Raw genomic sequence first — 19,511 nt, 5'->3', positions numbered from 1 at the left:
TTCGGGATCTGATTTTGATTTACTTTGTTTAGGAATGGGAATTATTATTGAATTTCTCCATGATTCATACATGGAAATATATTTTTCGAGAAAATTGTACATGCTGAGTAAGTATTCTTTAGATGGGTAGGTGAGGTTTTTTAGAAAAATAGTGGGTATATTATCTGGTCCTGTGCACGAGTTCTTACAGTTTTTTATTTCGTTTCTAGTTCATCCATTGATATTGAAAAGTTTATTTCGTTGTTATTGTGATCTTCATAGTCTATGATATATTTTCCTTGTTTTTTTTTTTGTTCTTTAAGAAATTTGGTGAATAGTTTGCATCGCTTAAGTTTTTTTCATAACCTAATGCCAGTATATTTAATATTTCCTTTTGAGATTTATATATCATATTGTTTTGCTCTAACAGATTTATCGAATTGATTGAAAGCAAAGATCTGGATGATTTTTTAAATAATTTTTTTTTACAAAATACGTATAAAATTATCATAATATTAATAATTAAATATGACAATGAGTAAATTTTTCCTGCCTATTGTAGTGTTCTATTCAGAACTATCCCGACTACCGTCAACATAGACAGAACTTTTCCTCATCTCAACAAGGACCAATGCCAAATCGAATAAATCCTGCTGGCGCCTTTTAGACTATCCCGATTCCCTGCCTTTATCTTCAAAATACGACCTACCAAACGTACAAGCTAGATTATAATTTTGAACATGTGTTGAAAGTAATTATTGTAAAAAGTTAATAAATTTGATGCTATATTATTGGTAAGTTTTTTAATATTAAAAAATATGCCTTTTTATTTCAACTTCTCGTAAAGATTAAAATTATATTTTGTTCTTTCAGTGTTATTTCATTTAATTTTTGTTTCAACCTAATAGCCGATTGCATAAAAAAGATCAAGACTCTAATAAAAAAACAATGTAATAAATATCTAATACATTAGAAACAGCAAAGATTATATTATTCGTTTTTACATTTAAAGTTCTAGACAGATTATTTATGTATAGATATTAGTTAATATTTATGTAATTGAATTATTTTGCTTTTAATTCAAAATTCTCCTGTTCCTTACTCTTTACAATAAGTAATTTTGTATTTGATATACAGCGTGAGTTTTTAGTGCGACATTGGTCGATATTTTCATTATGGTACAGAATATCCAAAAAAATGTAAGCGTTGATATTCTTCAGGCTAAGAAAATATGCCGAATTCTACAGGGTGATTAAAAACTACGTAGTAAAGCAATTATGCAATTTTTTAGTAGGACGTAGTGTATATTTTGACACATTTAGATTTCTCTCAGGATACCTGTTGTTACAATATGAAGTTTAAAATTACATATAGAGTGTTTAACGAGTTATAACAATTTTTATTTCGATATCGTAATGAAATAAACAGCATGTAAATATAGAAGGACCACATAAATAATGAACAAATTGGAAATATGTTGCTCAGGAAAGAGACCGATGGCAGGAGTTGGGAGAGGCCTATGTCCAAACATACGTAAATAATATAAAGGGTGAACGAATTACAAAAGAAAATTACGATTTGCTTGTTTTTTTTGCGATTTTAATTTTCATTTTTTTTTAATATTTCATATTTATATTTGATTTATGATACTGTTTCATTTTCATTAAGCATTGTTAATAATTCATAATATTCGAGATATTTTTAGTTTTCTTTAAATTTGGGAATAGCTTCAATTTTTATAAGTAGAAATTACTATAAAAAATATCAACCATCAAAATAGACAATAAATTTAACAATTAATATTATTGAGGAAATAAGCAAAGAATATAGACGCATAGAATATAGATCCGTCTACATTCTTTGAAATAAATCTAAAGTAAATGTTAGTAGATGGAACTACTACTATAGTAGCACTTTTTGTTTAATCTAGACAATTTAAATTTAACTTAATTAAAAAATCAAACAAGAGTATTAGAAATATGAATTAGTAAATATGAATAGTACATTCAAGAATAGTGATGGGCCCAAAGGACCCGAGTTGTCCGGTAAGTAAAATGTGTTGCCCGGAAAGGTTAAATGGTAAAGCGATCTTCGTACGTGGCTTAAACTTTACTTATTTATTTATTCCTTCTTTATATACAGGGTATTTATTTCATAGCGATATTAAAATAAAAATGGTCATAGCTCGTTAAAGTAGCAGTGTGAAACTTGATACTGTAAACACAGGGACTAGAGGAATATGAAAACAAGGTGTTCAATTTAAAAAATTGTATGTGTGTTTCACCGTGTAGAAATCACCCTGTAGATTTTTAGATATTCTGTACCATAATGGAATTCTCGACCAATCTCGCACTAAAAACTTACTCTGTACTGTACCTATACAGTGAACGGCTAAATTATGGAATATTATCATTATTTCGAGAACCGTCGAGTTTTGAGGGAAATCCCGAAACAAGTCGATTTTTGTTATAAAATGCCCATCTTATAACGTACATGGAGTAGGGATGACGTCACCGGTGTGGGTGTAGTGACGTAATCATTAATTTTTTTAAATAGAAATCCGTATAATGCGACACCTCATTTGAAGGATAATTTAATTCTCTATTTAACGACATTAAATTTTTAACTAAAATATTTTTTAATGGTACAAAAACAATTTTTTTTAATTTAAATTCAACTAAATTACAACTATTATATATATAATTAATGATATACTTTAAAGTAACCAAATTATGCATAATAATTATTTTAGATTAAATGTTCGAAATGACATTTATCGGTTTCTTGACAATATGCGAATCTACGGACACATTCATCAAGTACATTGCGGATGACTTCTGGAGTAATTAGACTCATTTCATGCCTAATTCTATCTTTCAAGTCCTGTAAGTTTTGGGGTCTATTAACATAAATTTTTGATTTTATGTAACCCCACAGGAAAAAGTCTTGAGGTGTTAGATCTGATGACCTTGCTGGCCACTCTATAAAACCTCGGCTTGCGATCCACCTCCTGGAAAAGCAATGCTTTAAAAATTGACGTACTTCATGTGCGTAATGCGAAGGAGCTCCATCTTGTTGAAACCAGATATTTTCACTAGGTAAATTTTGATTATTGGCATTTGGATACATGTTAGGAAGGACAGGTATAAGTTGATTTCTCAAAAAAGTTAAATAACGTTCTTCTGTTAAATTTTCTTCAAAGACAAAATGACCAATGATTCTGTCATTAATGATCCATGTCCATACATTTACTTTCTGAGGATATTACGTGTGTGGCTCAGTCATCCAATGTGGGTTTTCTTGGCTCCAATATCTGCAATTTTGACGATTCACGGTACCATGTATAAAAAATGTGGCTTCATCAGAAAAAAGGATTTGATTTATGAAATGTGGATTGCGGATACATAAATCCTGCATAATTTCAAAAAATTGTAGCCGGCAATCGGGATCGTCGTCGTTTAATTCCTGATGTAGTTGAATTTTGTAGGGATGGTATTTTCTTTTTTTTTACAATACGTAATACCGATCGTTGGGAAACTCCAGCATATTCACCCATTTGTGTTGAACTACTGTGAGGATTGTCATGTACATTTAATAAAATATCAAGTTTTACATTGTCTTCAATTTTAGGACGCCCAGCGTTTGGAATATGTTTAACGTGTCCAGTTTCTCCAAATTTTCTGAGTATTTTACTTACTGTGGATTGGCTGATCGGTCTGTCTAGATATTTTGCGTTGAATAAATTGCATACCTCGTTCTGTGTTCTTTTTTTTTTTTTTTTTCTCCGCATCCACTAAGAATTAATATTTCTATCCGTTGGGTTTCATTTAGGTGAGCCATAATTTAGTATTCAAAAGTAAAAATTCTAAAAAAACTAATGACAATTCACAAAATTAAAATGTTTACGTCAATAAAAATATTACAGCAACTATGCCACTATCACTTGCACATTTGACACAAAGTTTTAGTGTTTATGAGATAACTTTTTGTGTCTATTATTATTTTTCACTTGTTTTTGCTTTTTTAAGTATTTACTTCAGAAAGTCATGATAGGAACCGATGGATGGCATTTCGAACATTTAATTTAAAATAATTTTTATGCATAATTTGGTTACTTTAAAGTACATTATGAATTAAATCATTAGTTATAATTTAGTTGAATTTAAATTAAAAAAAAATGTTTTTGTACCTTTAAAAAATATTTTAGTTAAAAATGTAATGTCGTTAATTAGAGAATTAAATTCTCCTTCAAATGAGGTGTCGCATTATATCGATTTATAATAATATCTTATTAATTCTAAAAAATTAACGATTACGTCACTAAACCCACACCGGTGACGTCATCCCTACTCTATGTACGTTATAAGATGGGTATTTTATAACAAAAATCGACCTGTTTCGGGATTTCCCTCAAAACTCGACGGTTCTCGAAATAATGATAATATTCCATAATTTAGCCGTTCACTGTATATTAAAAACGTACAAGTATACTATTTTTTTATCAGAACTTATTTTAGGATAATTTTAGGATTATATTTTTAATAATTATATTATTAAATTAATGGTGATAAGATACTTCACAGATAATCGCAGATTATCAATATCTAAAAATGAGCTGTAAAATAGTATTAGATGCACCTGGAATATTAAGTCCAGGAAGCACAATGTACGGAAGAGTAGTTTGTACATTTTCTTCGAATACATATATAAAAGGTAAGTTTTAGTCAATAAAATAAAAAAAGGGGTGTTTAGAGAGGTGTTTTTCATTAACAAAAAAGATTGTATCTGTATTAAACTTACTATACTTAAGATATTGAAAATAAATAGAAATCGTTCAAAAACTGTAACAGATTCAAAAATAATACCCGCATTTTAATATCTGTTCGTAATCGCAGTTTTTTCTAGTGAAGTAATCTACATAATTATTAATATTCTATACAATGTAAAAAAACTAATGTCATTGAGGCATCACAAAGAAGAGGATGTCTTGATCCCACCTATACCGATGATTCCAACAGACTTACATTTTGATATTAAGCATCTACAATTTCACTTGCGATTGATTTTTGCCATGACAATAAACAAATCGCAAGGCCTGTTGGAAGTTTGCGGAATTAACTTGAAATTTCCATGTTTCGCGCATTGAGAATTATTCGGGCATCGGAAAGTCGCCATTGTTGTATGCACCGCAAAAGTAATAAATCGATTAACTTTTTTTGAAAAATATAATTTTTGAGTATTTTTTACTTCTGTTAATTTTTAGTTATTCAAACATGACACATCCAATTCTAAGGCGGTAGTTTGCTGGGGAAGCATCATAATGATCTTCATTCTCAGCATATTCTACCGATTATGGTGTAGCCTCTCTTACATATTTATTCTTCATATCTGCCAACGTTTGCCTAAAATTCGCTTTTCTGTGCCATGTTGTACCGGCTTGTTACCTTATGTCATAATAGTCTCATCTTAAATTTGGACGTCTTCTTGGTCTCTTGGCGTCTCTTAGATATCACAGTGTAATTCTATTGGACCACGTATTGTCCGTTCTTCTTGCTAAATGTCCCGACTACTGCCATTTCAAAGATTTAATTCTATGGATTACATCAATAACCTTGGTTTTCTGTCTGATCCATTCTATTCTTCTTCGATCTCTCTTTGTTTGTTATACCTAGCATTCATCGCTCCATTGACCCTTGAGTGACTTTGAGTTTCGATATTATCTCTTTTTTTAGTGTTCAAATTTCGCAGCCGTATGCCATGATTGGTAGTATACACTAATCGAATGTTTTTTTCTTCAGGTGGATTGGTATCTTTGATTTGAATATACAGTCTGTCCCAAACCCTTCTTTCAGTGCGTCACTAATTTTGACGTCATATAGGATTTTAAGAATGTCGAGAATTATTGCATGACATTTTAGTTAAATCTGACAGTTGCAGGATTGTAATCGGCTAAATGTGAAAAGATTATTTTTTTAAAATGTGAAGTAAAAACTTTAAGAATTCAAATTTTTTTTTTACTTTATATATTAGAGGTCCCGTCCTGTATAAAAATTTTTATTGCGCATTATATTGGAATGGCATTTTGTCATAATTGCTATTCTATGCATTCCAAAGAAAGTGCTTAATTAGCTAAGATTTATTTATGGATTTATTATTATTTATTATAAACACTATGGAATTGGAATGTTTGTTTATTTAAAATAATGCGTCCTCCTATAGAATCTAAAATACCCTTAACGTACGTGCCCGTCTCAGTCACGGGCGCGCCTTACTGGTAATTTTGTACGCGCTCGTCTGGGACACGGGCGCCGGTTAAATTTTATCCATAAAATTTTTCAAGCCTTGCAAAGCGGATATTTGTATAAAGACACATATGTAAGCATATATCTAAATTATTTTTCTATTATAAAATAGATGAATCAGTCAGTATTGAGTTACTTTAAAATATATTTATTATCTCATAACTTGCAATTTGCAATCATCATCATTTATAACCGATATTATTGTCGAACTTTTGTTTTGATACAAGCGTTCTGTCTTGCCGGTGTAAAGTCGTCTGAAGTCGATATTTATTGTTTTTTGCATTTGAACTAATTTTTGCCTTATTTTCAACATATTATTATATTGTTTGGTAAGTAAATTTTGCATATAATATTCGGTAGGTTAGAGTAATGTGTGTATTTTTTGTTTTACTAAATTTCATTATAATTCATCTAAAATACAATATTGTGTGTGTGTGTGTGTGTCAATAAAATATGTTGGAATATTTGTATTGTTCATATAAATCATACTACTATTTACCTTCAAAGTATTTCGTCTGAACAAAATTTTTAAACTTCAACGGATTTGCATATACACGAAAAGTAAAGGTTTTACGCCATTGAAAATATTTTTTTTATTCAATTATAACCAAAACAAAACATTTTTACTAAAAAAAAAATTCGATCATTTTTTGACCATAACTTCAAAATTAATGTGTACGTTAAGGGGTTGAGTTGACTGCGAGATAAAAAAATTTACTGGCAATTGCAAGGCATCAAAGCAAACATTCCTGTGATAAAATAGCATCGATTGAAATCAGTCATATTCGGATAAGTAATTTTCTGAAAGTTTCTGTGGCAGCCATTAGTTTAATTTTGTGAAGATTCATCATAAGATCGTGAAAATAGTTTAAATAGTGAGTTATTCTACTAGATTGGGTGTACAAATGAAAGAGTGTTATGAAGTTTAGGTAAAAAAACAATGGACAGTTTAAATAGTAAAGCAGTTGATTTTTGAGTTAATCTACCAATTTCGGTATGCAGATGAAATAGTGTTAATGGAGTTTAGTTAAAAAACAAGATACCGAATGTAAGTTTATGTAAATAATTTAAATAGTGAAGCAGTCGATTTTTGAGTTAATCTACCAGTTTCGGTATGCAGATGAAATAGTGTTAATGGAGTTTAGTTAAAAAACAAGATACCGAATGTAAGTTTACCTTCTTTTTTTATGAATAACAAAAATGAATATTATATTTCAAACAATCCACAATCCGATTCAGAACCTAATTCATTAAAATCAATGATTACAGGGGATATGTGGCTGGCATCAATTATATCTTATATTTTAATAAAATGTGGTTCTAAAAAGAACCGTTTTAATACATATGAATATCTTCTAATTGAAAATAATTTAATAATTTTAATATTAGGCTTTGTTCTTTCTCGGTATATCTAGGCATATTTAAAATATTTTTATGACAATAAATACAAAATTAAATTTTCACTGTAAAATGTCTGAAAATACTAACTTGGAATGACAATTATCATTTTATTAGTTGACATTATCATAGTACTGTCACTATTGAGACCATCTGCGTCAAATTATATTTATGCGCATCATTGATTGGATATCTATTTAGCGCATTCTAAACTCCAACCAATTATATATCCGTAAGTAGAATTCGCTTTAATATGCAAATACCCGTGAACGATACATAATTTTCTAAGTTCTATGTATAATAATCACAGACTTACGTTTTTTTCTGTCACTTCTAGCTTAATGCGTTAGAGAGAATTCGATCAACTATGACGCACTGAAAGAAGGGTTTGGGATGAACTGTAACTGCATTTTTACCAAAGGATGGCCAAGCTAGTTTTATTCTTCTGTTGATTTTTGGAAGTAAGGAGCCAGATTTATGTAATAATTGTCCCAGGTGTACATACTCGTCTAGTGTTTTAAGTGAAGTGTTGTTTATTATTACATCTCGGACATCCACTAGCTTGTCGTACATGGTTTTTGTTGTTGCCAAGTTTATTTTTGGGCCTACTTCATTGCTAGCTGCATTTAGGTCGCTAACAAGTTCTTATAGTTCTGCATCATTATTAGCAATCAGAATGATGTCTGCAAATCTTAGATGGCCAAAGTATTCTCCATCAATGGATATTCCTTTGTTGTGCCAGTTCATTTTGCTGAATAAATTTTCTCGAGTTGCAGTGAAAAATTTTGGTGATATTGCTTCTCCTTGTCAGATGCCCCTGGTAGTGGGAAATTCTGGAGTGTTTTCATTAATTTGTACCTTTGCTTTGGCTTGTTTGTATGTATTTGCTAAAGTTTCTATGGACGGTTTGTTAATGCCTTGGTTGGTCAAAGCTTCTATTACTGCCTTGGGATATATAGAATCGAAGGCGTTCTCCAAAGCTATGAAGATTAATGCTAGCGGTATTTAATATTCTTTAGCTCTACTGATTAGTTCCCGAAGTGTATGAATATGATCTATGGTATTGAATCTACTTTTGAAGCCAATTTGTTCTCTCGACTGTGCAGCATCTAATGCGTTTGTTGATCTGTTGTTGATGATCTTTGTGAATATCTCGTATACGATTGGTAGTAGACATATACGTCTGTAGTTTTTGATATTGTTATGATTATTATAAGTTCTAACTTATTTTATTTTATTTATTAATTCTTTACTAATTTATTATATTGTTCTTATTTTAATTTATTAAAAAGCACGATAATTTATATCAGTTTATTAAACCACTGTACAACAATTTATTTGACGAATGTTACAATTAAATCGCGTTCGCGAGCTTCTTTTTTGACTGTCTTCACAATGAAAGTTCCGTCATATTTATACGAAAACAGCTGTTTCTCGAACCCCATGGATGTTGACCTCAATTGACCTGGTTTTGCCTCGAATGCACAGGCCTATTTCCGGAACGTTCGAATGGAACCATTTTTTTTGTTACTTGGAGTTTCTGCCAGCTGGTCGAAGGGTCGTAGAATCTAGAACATATTAGTGAATAAACAAGTTTACAAGTTTTTAATATGACTCATATTTTTACGTAACAATATCCTCCTTGCTACCTTTCTTATGAATGAGAATTATGTTTGCTGTATTGCAGTGGTCTGGTATGCATCTCGATCTTAGGCAGTTCGTAAATATGCCTGTTAAGATTTTCCAGATTTTATTGCCAGCATATTTAAGCAGTTCCACGGTTATACCATCCATTCCAGCTGCTTTACCCCTTTTTATTTTTGTAACTGTCGATTCTACTTCTTCCGGAAGGACTTCTGGTACATCTTCTTGGTTACTGATACTTCTTCAAGTGTATAGTTCACTGTAGAATTTAGTTACAAGTTGTATTATTTTATTTTTGTCTGTAATTCTGGTGTTTTCGTATGTTAGTGAACTTACTTCTTTGGGTACAGATATACGATAACTATTTTGAATAGATATTTTTTTTTGAGTAAATGACTAAGAGTCTAGACCATTCAATAAATGCGTTAGCTATAAATATTTTGGTTATAAACTTTATAAATAATAAATTTTTTTGGATACAATTAAAATTTTTAAAAGCCACTTTTATGTCTAAAAAGTGTGAATCAAAAACAAGTATTTTATGTAATGTGTACATTTTTAGAAATTAGATGCAAACTGAGAGGAACGGAGACAACGAGTGTTAGGCATGGAAAAAGCACTTATGTTGGAAGCAATCGCTTTCTAGATTTACGATTGAGACTCCTCGGTGAGAGTAAGTATCCATTTTAGTATTTTTATGCCAACATATTATACAATGTACTTTATTCCTTTAATTTGTTGTCCTGGTTCTTCATTATTTTTATTAGCAATAATACGTGTCCAATCTTCAAATATCTTCTAAACAGCAATACAAGCATTTTCACACCATTGGCTATTTGTCCCGAGATATATTTGCTATTATGTTTTGCTACATTCTATCGATATATTGTTCTGAAGCTATTTTCTTTCGGCATCCCAATACAATTATTTATTGTGAATATTTCCAAATAAAAATAGTAAATTGTACTTTCTATCAATACTTTTTCCTTCTTCATTCATACCCACGTATAAATTATTTCCATCTTGCCAGTTAAAATTAAAATCGATAGACAGGCAGTTACTCCTGAAGGTGGCTGAATTTAGAAAATTTCGAGAGCCAAAGTTGTTTAATTCTTAAAGCAATTGGTGATATGTCAATATTTCCTGATTTGTACTACTGGCATCTAGAAGGCACTAGATGAAGTGGCTTGATAAAAAATAGAAATAGTTAAATATTTAATATAAATAAACAATCAAATATAAATAAATTACAAAAAATAAATAAATAATATTATAATATTTAATCTAATATTTCTCATAAAATGCGTTAGGCCTTCACGGCCATTGTCTAACTTGTTAGGCTGTTTATTCGGGCTGTTAGGCCGTTGTCCTCTGAGATTAGTTCTCGACGTCTTGTCGAAACGTCGAGAACGAATCTCAGAAGACAACGGCCTAACAGCTCAAACAAACAGCCTAACAAGTTAATATTTCTCATGTTTCAAATATTATGCAAACAGTTGCGAAACTGTAAAAAAACTTTTAAAAACTAATTACTATTTTAGGTAGTCTGCAGTCTGGGGTATATGAATACCCGTTTTACTTTCCCTTGCCCGCAGGTATTCCTAGTTCATTTGAAGGAGAATGGGGCAGTATTACTTATACACTAAAGGCGGTTGTCGATATGCCCCTTGCTTTTAATTATAAAGACAAATTTACTTTAACAGTAACAGTACCAATAGATTTTAATAAAATCCGTCGAGAATTACAATTGGTAAGTATTCTTCCGATTTTTAAGGGTTTCCGTTTCTTACTCTTCTTTGCCACTCATGTCTCTCCATCTCGTCTCCTTCACCTAAACTTTTCTCTCTCAAGTCCTCTGACAGTCCTTTTATCTTCTCCTCGGTGTTGCTCTATCCCTTTTTCTTTATATTTCGTCCCACACATTTTATATTTCTACTTCTGACGTAAACAAACCATTGCAGTCTTTGTTTTTGAATATTTGTGGAGACTGCAGTAACACTGGCTTTTTCGCTAATCAAGTGTCTGATCCTATCTCTTAAAGTCTAACCCAACATCCACCGCAACATTTTCATTTCAGCTACCTCCATCTTCTTTTCCAGAATCCTCTTTACCGACACAGTTCAACACCGTACCGTTTAAATTTTTCTGCTATTTCTAGTTTCTTTCCAATTAATTCGACGTCTCCAACCATACAATTACTGTTCCTCCTAACCACATATACCTTGTTTTTTACCTAGTTAGCTTAAGTCCTTTATTATCTTTGATTACCGTCTATTACATCTAAATTAGACTTATCCGTAGATATGATTATAACTTCTGATTTTCTCCTTGATGTTTCTCCTTGCACATGTTGTATGTCTATTTAATATTAGGTCACCACTTTTGCATCTGCAGAGTAGAGGGAAAATAAAGAGTTCTGGAATCACCACTCGTATAACCAACAACACCGACCACCCCCCACCATTAGTATACCCCCCTCCAATGGTTAGGTAAGGGGTGAAAGTTCTGGCTTCACAACCCCACCACTACCAGAAGGAATGAAAGTTCTGGCCGCATCGTTTGTTTACCCCCCACCGCCGACTCCCACCCATTCGTATACTTTCCTTCACTGATGGGATTAATGAACGGTCAAGGTGTCACTGTCAAGGAGTAACGGTGTCACGGTCAAGAGGTCAATAACCGGTTAAAAGGTCAAAGGCTTCATGAGAAGCATCAAAATCCAGGTTTGAAAATCTGGATCTACTCCGCAGTATATGTTTCTTTTTATGATAAACCAATATTTGCTTATTAATATTAATGTAATAATGGTAATAGGTTTTCATCTTTTGTTTATTCTAGATGCCAATTGTTCATCAGAATGAAAAAATTGTATGTTGTTGGTGTTGTGCCAGTGAACCAATTACTATAAATCTCTTTCTAGAAAAAGATGCCTTTGTTCTTGGAGAAATGGCTAAAGTTAACGTAGAAATCACCAACTGGTCTAATACGAATGTTGAAGAATTTATATTAACTCTTAATCGAGTAAGTATATTTTAAAATTCAATCTTTTAATGTAATGGAAAATATTAACAAGACTGCGTGACAAAGTAGAGAAAATTAAAAATTTTAATCATTCTTTCAAGTTATATATAGGAATCTAATATTTTGTTCTGTTTTGTATTAAGATTTGAGTAATCTTAAAATTACAATGGATTCAGCAAAAAGTGGTGCATTAAGCGGTATGTTTTCTGTATTTTTAAAATTTATATAATTTTTTTATTGAATAAAGAAATTTTACTATTTTTTTTTATTATTTCTATAGATTTTCTATAGACTTTAATAAAATTAAAAAGTGTACGTGGTATATAACAGATGCTCATCTTCAAAGTCATATTTATTAGGTGCTGTTATATGAGTAATTAGAAAGTATTTTCATGTATCAAAAATCATTTGCATTTTTCGTAGCTTGGTTTAGTCTTCGTTTTCCCTGTTCGTTCTGAGGCATGTTGCTGAATTTAATAACACTTCCTTTTTTTTATTGAGTATTATGGAGTTAGCTCGAGAAGCCTAAACCTAGAGAAGCAGGAAGATTTCTGTATAGGGTTCTCTACCTTTAGTTGAAACAACCAATTTGGAAGTGCTGTATACTCGCTTTCACCCTATTTCATTCTGGATTTACTGGTAGCGTCTACAGTTTATTAGTCGGGAGGCTTTTCGTAGTAGTTTTTAAGAATGCATTTATCGCCATCAATGCGCCGTTTTATGGCCTTACAAGCCGTTTTTTCTCCCTCCTTCTTTCACCGCGAACTTGAGACCGGCTACAGCGGAGTGGTTCTTTCTTATTGACTATATTATTTATTGCTTAGCATTATAGCTAGTCTTATGGCTTAGCTCTTAGAATTCTCGACTTAATTTACAGTTTCATTACAATATTTCTCGTCATACAACATACCAATGGTCTTTTTATATTTCATCAAAATTTTATTTCATCAAACAAATTTATGTAATAATTAAAAGCAAAAAGAAGATTGATATGGAAAACTAAAAAATGCGGCCAGAATTTTCAACAGCGGTGTGCAGTTAGCACCTATTCTAAGAAATATTAGATAAAGTGAAGTACGTGCAATTGACGTGCAAAAAGAAAAGACTGGCATCTAAAAAAAAATCAAAATATATACAGGATATAGGTAACGGCAAGAAAAATCATCAACTTAAGAACCGAACATCATAACCATAAGACGTCACCTTAATTATTAATGTCATTGGTAAAAGAATATGAACAAATCACAATAGATTTCTACATTCTTTAATAGTAAAAATTACTTTTTATTTTTATTTTCTAATTTATGCTTTGCATTTTTAGGTAACAATGTATCATTGTGAACTAGAAGGTGCTCGACATACAAAAGAACAAGAATTGATAGGCTTCCAGAATGCTACTGGTGTTGGCGCTCACGGCAAGAGGACGTATACAGTGAATTTTCAAATTCCAACAACAATTTCTGTTTACAATTTAACGCCTTGTCAGTTAATTAAACAAATTTTTATACTCAGGGTGAGTCTAAGATTGGAATAAAAAGACTGCAGTTATTTACTTAATGAAGATACAGTAAAAATTTTTATTCAACAAAAACAGACAATAATATTTAAGTAAAAAATCCCAATTCTTTAATTCATCTACATATACATTGTTACATTTTTTTGACAGGATTTTTACGTAATAATTTCTTTAAAGCAATTAGTAATTTTTTTTGTTTTTTTTTTAATAATTTTATAAGAGCTAAGGACATAGCCAAAAATGTATGCCAAAAAACGATTAATAAAACAATTTCGACACGTAAATATATTTCATCGAGAAAAATAATAATTGGGATTGACGTTGAAATTCAAATGTTTTTGTTCAATCTCACTTGATGATTCGAGTTTCGAATTTTTTTTTAGGCAGAAGCAGTTCTACCAATTTGTCATCAAAATTTAACTGTCGATGCTGAAATTAAATTAGGCCATATTGGATTACACGATAATAATAGTACCCAAGAAACCAATTTAGGATTTGAAGGTAACTTATAGTAAATATTATTTTGAAAGGAAGTTTTCGCTTAGATTAAGTTTGATTTAATACGAGTGGGCGCTTAACCACCCTTTCACTCCATCTAGAAGGTCTATTGTTAGACATCCCTAGTAAAAGTTGTCTTAATAGCATGTTAATGGTCTTAGATTATATTTCTACGAAGGCTAGAGCTTCAGTTAATAATGCTCAAAAGTATTGAGCCTGATCCTATTCAACTCTGTCATGTTAGGAGACCTATGATGATTCATAGATCATTCCTATTCATATCTAGTAGATCTTTGAATCACTTCTTTGAAGGTTTATGTATAAAAGCCATCAAATGTTTGAGATCTGATTAACATCTATTTGTAGTATTTTCTCAGAATATAGATCACTGTTAGTGTTTTAATCTTTTTTTTTTCTCTTAAAAAAGTCTTTAACATTACAACAATTAAAATGGTCCATTCTGCCTCAAATATGCAAACCCTGCTCCCTAAAACCACGTTAGTGGATCAAAGTTGACTTCTCGAAGCCCAAACAAAAAGTGACTTAAAGCTTTTCCTGTGCGGTAATAGCTTCCTGAATTATGATCCTCGCAGGGCATCTCCTTTAACTCGTAAAAAGACATTCTCTAGCATATATTGATTGAAAACTCAGCAACTTTTTTCAAATTATTATGGGAGAAACAGAGAAAAATGAATTAAAATAGGTACACCACATTGCCGCTTAAAGCATTTTATTGCAGAATAAACATTTGGATTATGCTTATTCTCGTTCGAAGTTCTAAGAGGCAATTCTCCAAGTATTTATCAAATAAAATCCTAAGAAATTGATATGATATGCAGAGTAGAAAAAAAATACTACAGTATTACTGATAAAATCGAAAAAAATTCTCGAATAAAAGGACATTAAGACCCCTCAGCAAAAATTTTCCTCTTGCGTCCTATTTGTCGAAGACAACATTGAACCACTATATAAAACTAAAATTAAATGGTGATAAATATAAAGTAAATCGATTATTTATAGAAATTACTTGCTGCAATAAATTGAAAAATAGTTACATTTCTTATTTCTAACCACTAATCTATGATTTTTCTTGTTTCAGATTTAGAAGGTGCTAATTACGACACACCTCCCCGATATAGTGCATTATTTTAATGGATATAATATTAAATATTTATTACTATTACTAACAACTTTTCCTTTTATTACATCATTATATTGTTATTGTTAAACAACTAATAATAATCATTAAAACGACTTAAGACTATTTTTTACCTTTATGACTTGTGTATTCTATTTATCAGTTTGTTAATAATTGTCGCAAGAATAGCTCACTTTAGGACAAATACTTTTATTTGGCAGGTCGACAGCTTCAAAGATCAGTTCGGAAGTTTACTCGATATGTTACTCGGTGAGAAATGAAACCGAAAGGTATAAATTCTATTAGATTACTTTGCCACTGCTATAATGTCTGGCACTGAATGTTGGATAGGTAAAAAAATAAAATAAATAACAATTGTTTATTACTGAAATCGGAATGATTCTTATGGATGAAACGACCGATAAAAAAGTGTTCTTTCTCTTATGGTGCCTATTCATTTCGGGTGTTAACGATCATGATGACTATCTTGACTTTGTTTGCAGCAGCAAAGAAAAACACCGTGGTTAAACCATTTTCGTAGATTTTGCAGTCAGGAAATACAAATTCTTCCTGGTTTGCTGTACCAGTTACCTTCGCTTAGATATAATCAATTAAAGAAGGCCGTAAGGTTCTTGATTTCTCACTATGTGTCCCATTCTCACTTTTACCGACATATCTCAATCCCCTTTACCGACATATGCCTAAGCGCCTTGCGTCAGATGTTTGGTTTTTCTCTTCTACTCCTTCCAAGAACTCGCAGTTCAGCAATTCTTCATATTGGGTGGTTAATGTCTCGACGTTCAAAATGATTTCAATGTTCAACATCTTAACCCATGCTCTCTCATTTTGGCAACATTTGGTGCACCACTAATATACTCATTCTAAATTTTACCCTTTTTTGTTACTCCACTCATCCATCTAAGCATTCCGATTTCCGCCGCATAAACGAGTTGTTCCTGCCTAACACTCAGTTTCGCACATCATAGCTGGTCTTATGGCTGCTTTATAGAATTTTCCTTTAGCTTCATTGGAATTTTTCACACAACACACCACAGTTGTTTATAGCATTTATGTTTTGTTTTATTTTATGAGTTTTTGGTACGTCCTAATGTTACTAAGAAAGTGTTATAATAGTCCTGATATATTTTGTTACGTGTGTGGTGATTTAAGGATAGCAAAGCATCAGCGAAACTTACAGCATTCATCAAGAAAGCTTACCACGCTTACTTCTGTGTAAAGCTGGCTTCATACAAACTGTGCTTTTGGTGTGTTGAGCTACTGAGAAAATGGACAGAAGGCACACGTACTTTTTTACTCTTCGGCATTCCTAAGGTATGAAAGGAACAAAAAATTTTGGAAACGACTGTTCCTGCTATGTCAAGGGTTTCAATTCGAAAAATAAACATACAATTCAGTACTCCAATTTACCATCTGCTTAACGACCCGAACTTCATGAACCATGTTTACCCATTCACACCATCTAATACAGCAATCATCAGATGACAGTTCAAACGAAAAAGCCGATGAAGACGAATTTAATCCAGATATAGACCAACCTCACAGTCTATATCTGGCCTACACCACGCAACAGAATTCTAACACACATATTGTCATTGTAAAAAGTCTGTAAGAAACTCGAACTGTTAGAGAATTCTAATTGCCGGTGTCCCCTCACCTACCACAGAGGCTCCTGAATCCTGAATAACTCCTGTACGAAGATGGACCCTCGTAACTTGAGATCCTCTTCTGACGCTCTCCTGAGAGCGGCGGTCGCTGAGCGTCCAGATACTCCTGAAAACCAGGAGGATGCTACGACCGTACGACATTTTTCTTGAAAAAGTTCGATATTACCAATAGAACATTTGAAGTAGTGTGCCAAGAATCAATAATATATTAATGTGGAGACAATATAAAAAATGTTGTATTAAAAGAAAACAAAATATTTACTGTTACAGTTTTTCATTACGAAAAAGGAAGCCGCTGTCAAAATAATTTTCAGATAAAAACAAAATAAAATTTATGCGATATTTTCCAGAAAAGATATATAAAAAATTTTTAGAGTATGAATCACGGTATCGTAATATTTTGCTAACATGCGAAACTTTCACTTACCTTTGAACGATCAACAAACTCGCGCATATATATTGAACGGACGACGCTGATCTTTAAGTTATTTTTAATTTGAGAATAAAGGAAAGCAACTTGGTATGCTACTTCGCAATTTTACTGGTACACAAAGTCGAAGTCAATCATAAAGTGTAGTGTTGGATTATTTCATTTAATAAATTAGTTAATAATAAATAGTATGTATTATTGTTGTTGTTATGTTGTTGTCGTTAATAAATATTATAAGATTTTGCTAAAACGATGATGTCAAACTAGCTGTTATTCGTAAATAATAAAAAAGTGGCAATTAGTTAAGATAAGGAGCATAATTTAGATCAAAATTTCGAAGTTTAAGTTAGTTAAAATTAAATACTGTCTTGTTTAAGTCTCTTAAGTTTTGCTGTTATAATATGGCATGGTTATTTTTGCATAACATTTTAATATAAAATAATAAAAAATATATAAAACAAAGCAACTTTTATTGAAAATGTATATATATAAAAATTACAAAAATTTATAATAAATTATGCATCTGTAATATTAAAGCAATATTCACCACATTAAAAACCAAAACACCAATAACAATTCGGTATATTTGTCTCATCGCTTTTTGATAATATATTTTATAAGTTTCTGTAATCTTTTTTGTTACCCTTCCACAGAGTTCTCCTTAGAACCAGTCTGATTGTGTATCTATTGTTGCCCATATTTATTATATTACACTGGATTATTTTATTTCTTTATCATCATCATCACTATTCTGGCTTTACAACTTAGTGTGAGGTCTAGCTTCTTTAAGAATTTGAGCACGTATTCTCATATTTCTCGTGTCTTCATCGATGCCATCAAGGAATAATGGACCTATCGAGCAGCATTTTCTAGCTGGCTCAGTTTGTTTCATCCGCATTACATGTTTTAACCTACCTCAGACGTCCTATCTTAATATGTTTTAAGATATCTGGTTCCTGGTATACTCTACAAACTTTGAAGTTGTTTCGTCTTCTCCATACTCCATTGTCATTCACCATTGCACAGATTTACCTTAGTACTTTTGTTGCGAAACATTCTAACACGTTTTCATTACTTTTTGTTAAAGTCCAAGTATCTGAACCATATCTTAGGAGTGTACAAAACTTACAAAGAAGTAAAGACTTCTAATGTGTGATATATATTTAAATTATATTTTATTAAAATATTTAAAATTACCCAAAAAGGAGTACAACTGTCTCAAAACGCTTTCCGTCCAGTCTGACCATCATCAGCGAAACCTAGAAGTATTTTGACGTTAAAATGACACAACCATGAAGTAAAATTTTGACTGGTAAATTAATAAACATTTGAAAAATATTTATTTCTGTTATTTGTTTTAAAAGGTTCAGATAGTTCCCCCTGGATTCGTATTATAGATTCCACTTTTAAACTTTTAGCATCTTTTGCTAATTTCTCTTCTACTTACTGAGTCGTAGGTTACTTCGTATTCTATAAATAGGTGGTGAATATCTATGCCACATTCCAGTGTTTTTTCTAAAATTTGTCTTAGGGTTGCAATCGGATGAATTGTCGTTTTACCACCTCTGAAGAAAATAGCCTGGTAGTTTTCTATTATTTGTCCTTTATTTGGTGCCATATGGTGGCACATAGTATAGTAGAGAATATTTTTTATACGCTGCACTTAGAAGCTAGATTTCTTTGTAGTTAGAGCATTAAAAGATATCTCCTTTTTTCGTGTGGTGCAAAGTATTCTAATATGCCAAAAACTTGGGAGGGATTTCGGTGTCCATATTTCTTTAATGAGCTACTGTAGTTTCTTTATGGTACCGTGACCATTTTCTTTATGTAATTCAGCTAGAAGATTATTTATTCCGGGTGATTTGTTTCTGACAAGTTTTTTAACTACGTCTTTAACTTT

At 31.4% G+C, this 19,511-nt stretch overlaps 2 protein-coding genes across 5 annotated transcripts in view; both read left to right on the top strand.

Moving 5' to 3' along the window:
* Positions 1-661: 661 nt before the first annotated feature.
* LOC140436323 (arrestin domain-containing protein 4-like) lies at positions 662-15,595 on the top strand. 3 transcript variants are annotated; one of them, XM_072525036.1, is made up of 8 exons: positions 662-773; positions 4,508-4,692; positions 9,886-9,996; positions 10,865-11,073; positions 12,162-12,344; positions 13,666-13,857; positions 14,244-14,361; positions 15,458-15,595. In XM_072525036.1, exons 2-8 carry the CDS (start codon positions 4,590-4,592, stop codon positions 15,508-15,510), a joined length of 969 nt encoding a protein of 322 aa, XP_072381137.1. In that variant the 5' UTR covers positions 662-773; positions 4,508-4,589; the 3' UTR covers positions 15,511-15,595. The 3 variants fall into 3 exon arrangements, with proteins under 3 accessions (XP_072381137.1, XP_072381139.1, XP_072381138.1); XM_072525037.1 differs by having other exon boundaries at positions 672-773; positions 4,485-4,692; XM_072525038.1 differs by lacking the exon at positions 10,865-11,073 and having other exon boundaries at positions 12,244-12,344.
* LOC140436322 (uncharacterized) overlaps positions 6,245-19,511 on the top strand; it is a 32,220-nt gene continuing 18,953 nt past the window's right edge. The window contains exon 1 of one of the 2 annotated variants that reach the window (XM_072525034.1): positions 6,245-6,354. The gene's annotated coding sequence lies outside the window, so the exon portion shown is untranslated. Of the gene's footprint in view, positions 6,355-17,706; positions 17,800-19,511 lie in introns of those variants that run through there. The other variant, XM_072525032.1, reaches the window with a different exon arrangement.

Source organism: Diabrotica undecimpunctata, chromosome 3 (assembly GCF_040954645.1).
Source record: "Diabrotica undecimpunctata isolate CICGRU chromosome 3, icDiaUnde3, whole genome shotgun sequence".
In the NCBI taxonomy this organism is placed as follows: Eukaryota; Metazoa; Arthropoda; class Insecta; order Coleoptera; family Chrysomelidae; genus Diabrotica; species Diabrotica undecimpunctata.
Note: the sequence above shows the minus strand (reverse complement) of the source record. Positions and strands in the feature narration are given on the sequence as shown.

Excerpts from the sequence above, each read along its gene's own strand:
- LOC140436323 (XM_072525036.1), top strand. The coding sequence starts at position 4,590 with ATGAGCTGTAAAATAGTATTAGATGCACCTGGAATATTAAGTCCAGGA. Across the intron at positions 9,997-10,864 it reads ATTGAGACTCCTCGGTGAGA|GTAGTCTGCAGTCTGGGGTA; the intron begins GTAAGTATCCAT and ends TTACTATTTTAG. Across the intron at positions 11,074-12,161 it reads TCCGTCGAGAATTACAATTG|ATGCCAATTGTTCATCAGAA; the intron begins GTAAGTATTCTT and ends TGTTTATTCTAG.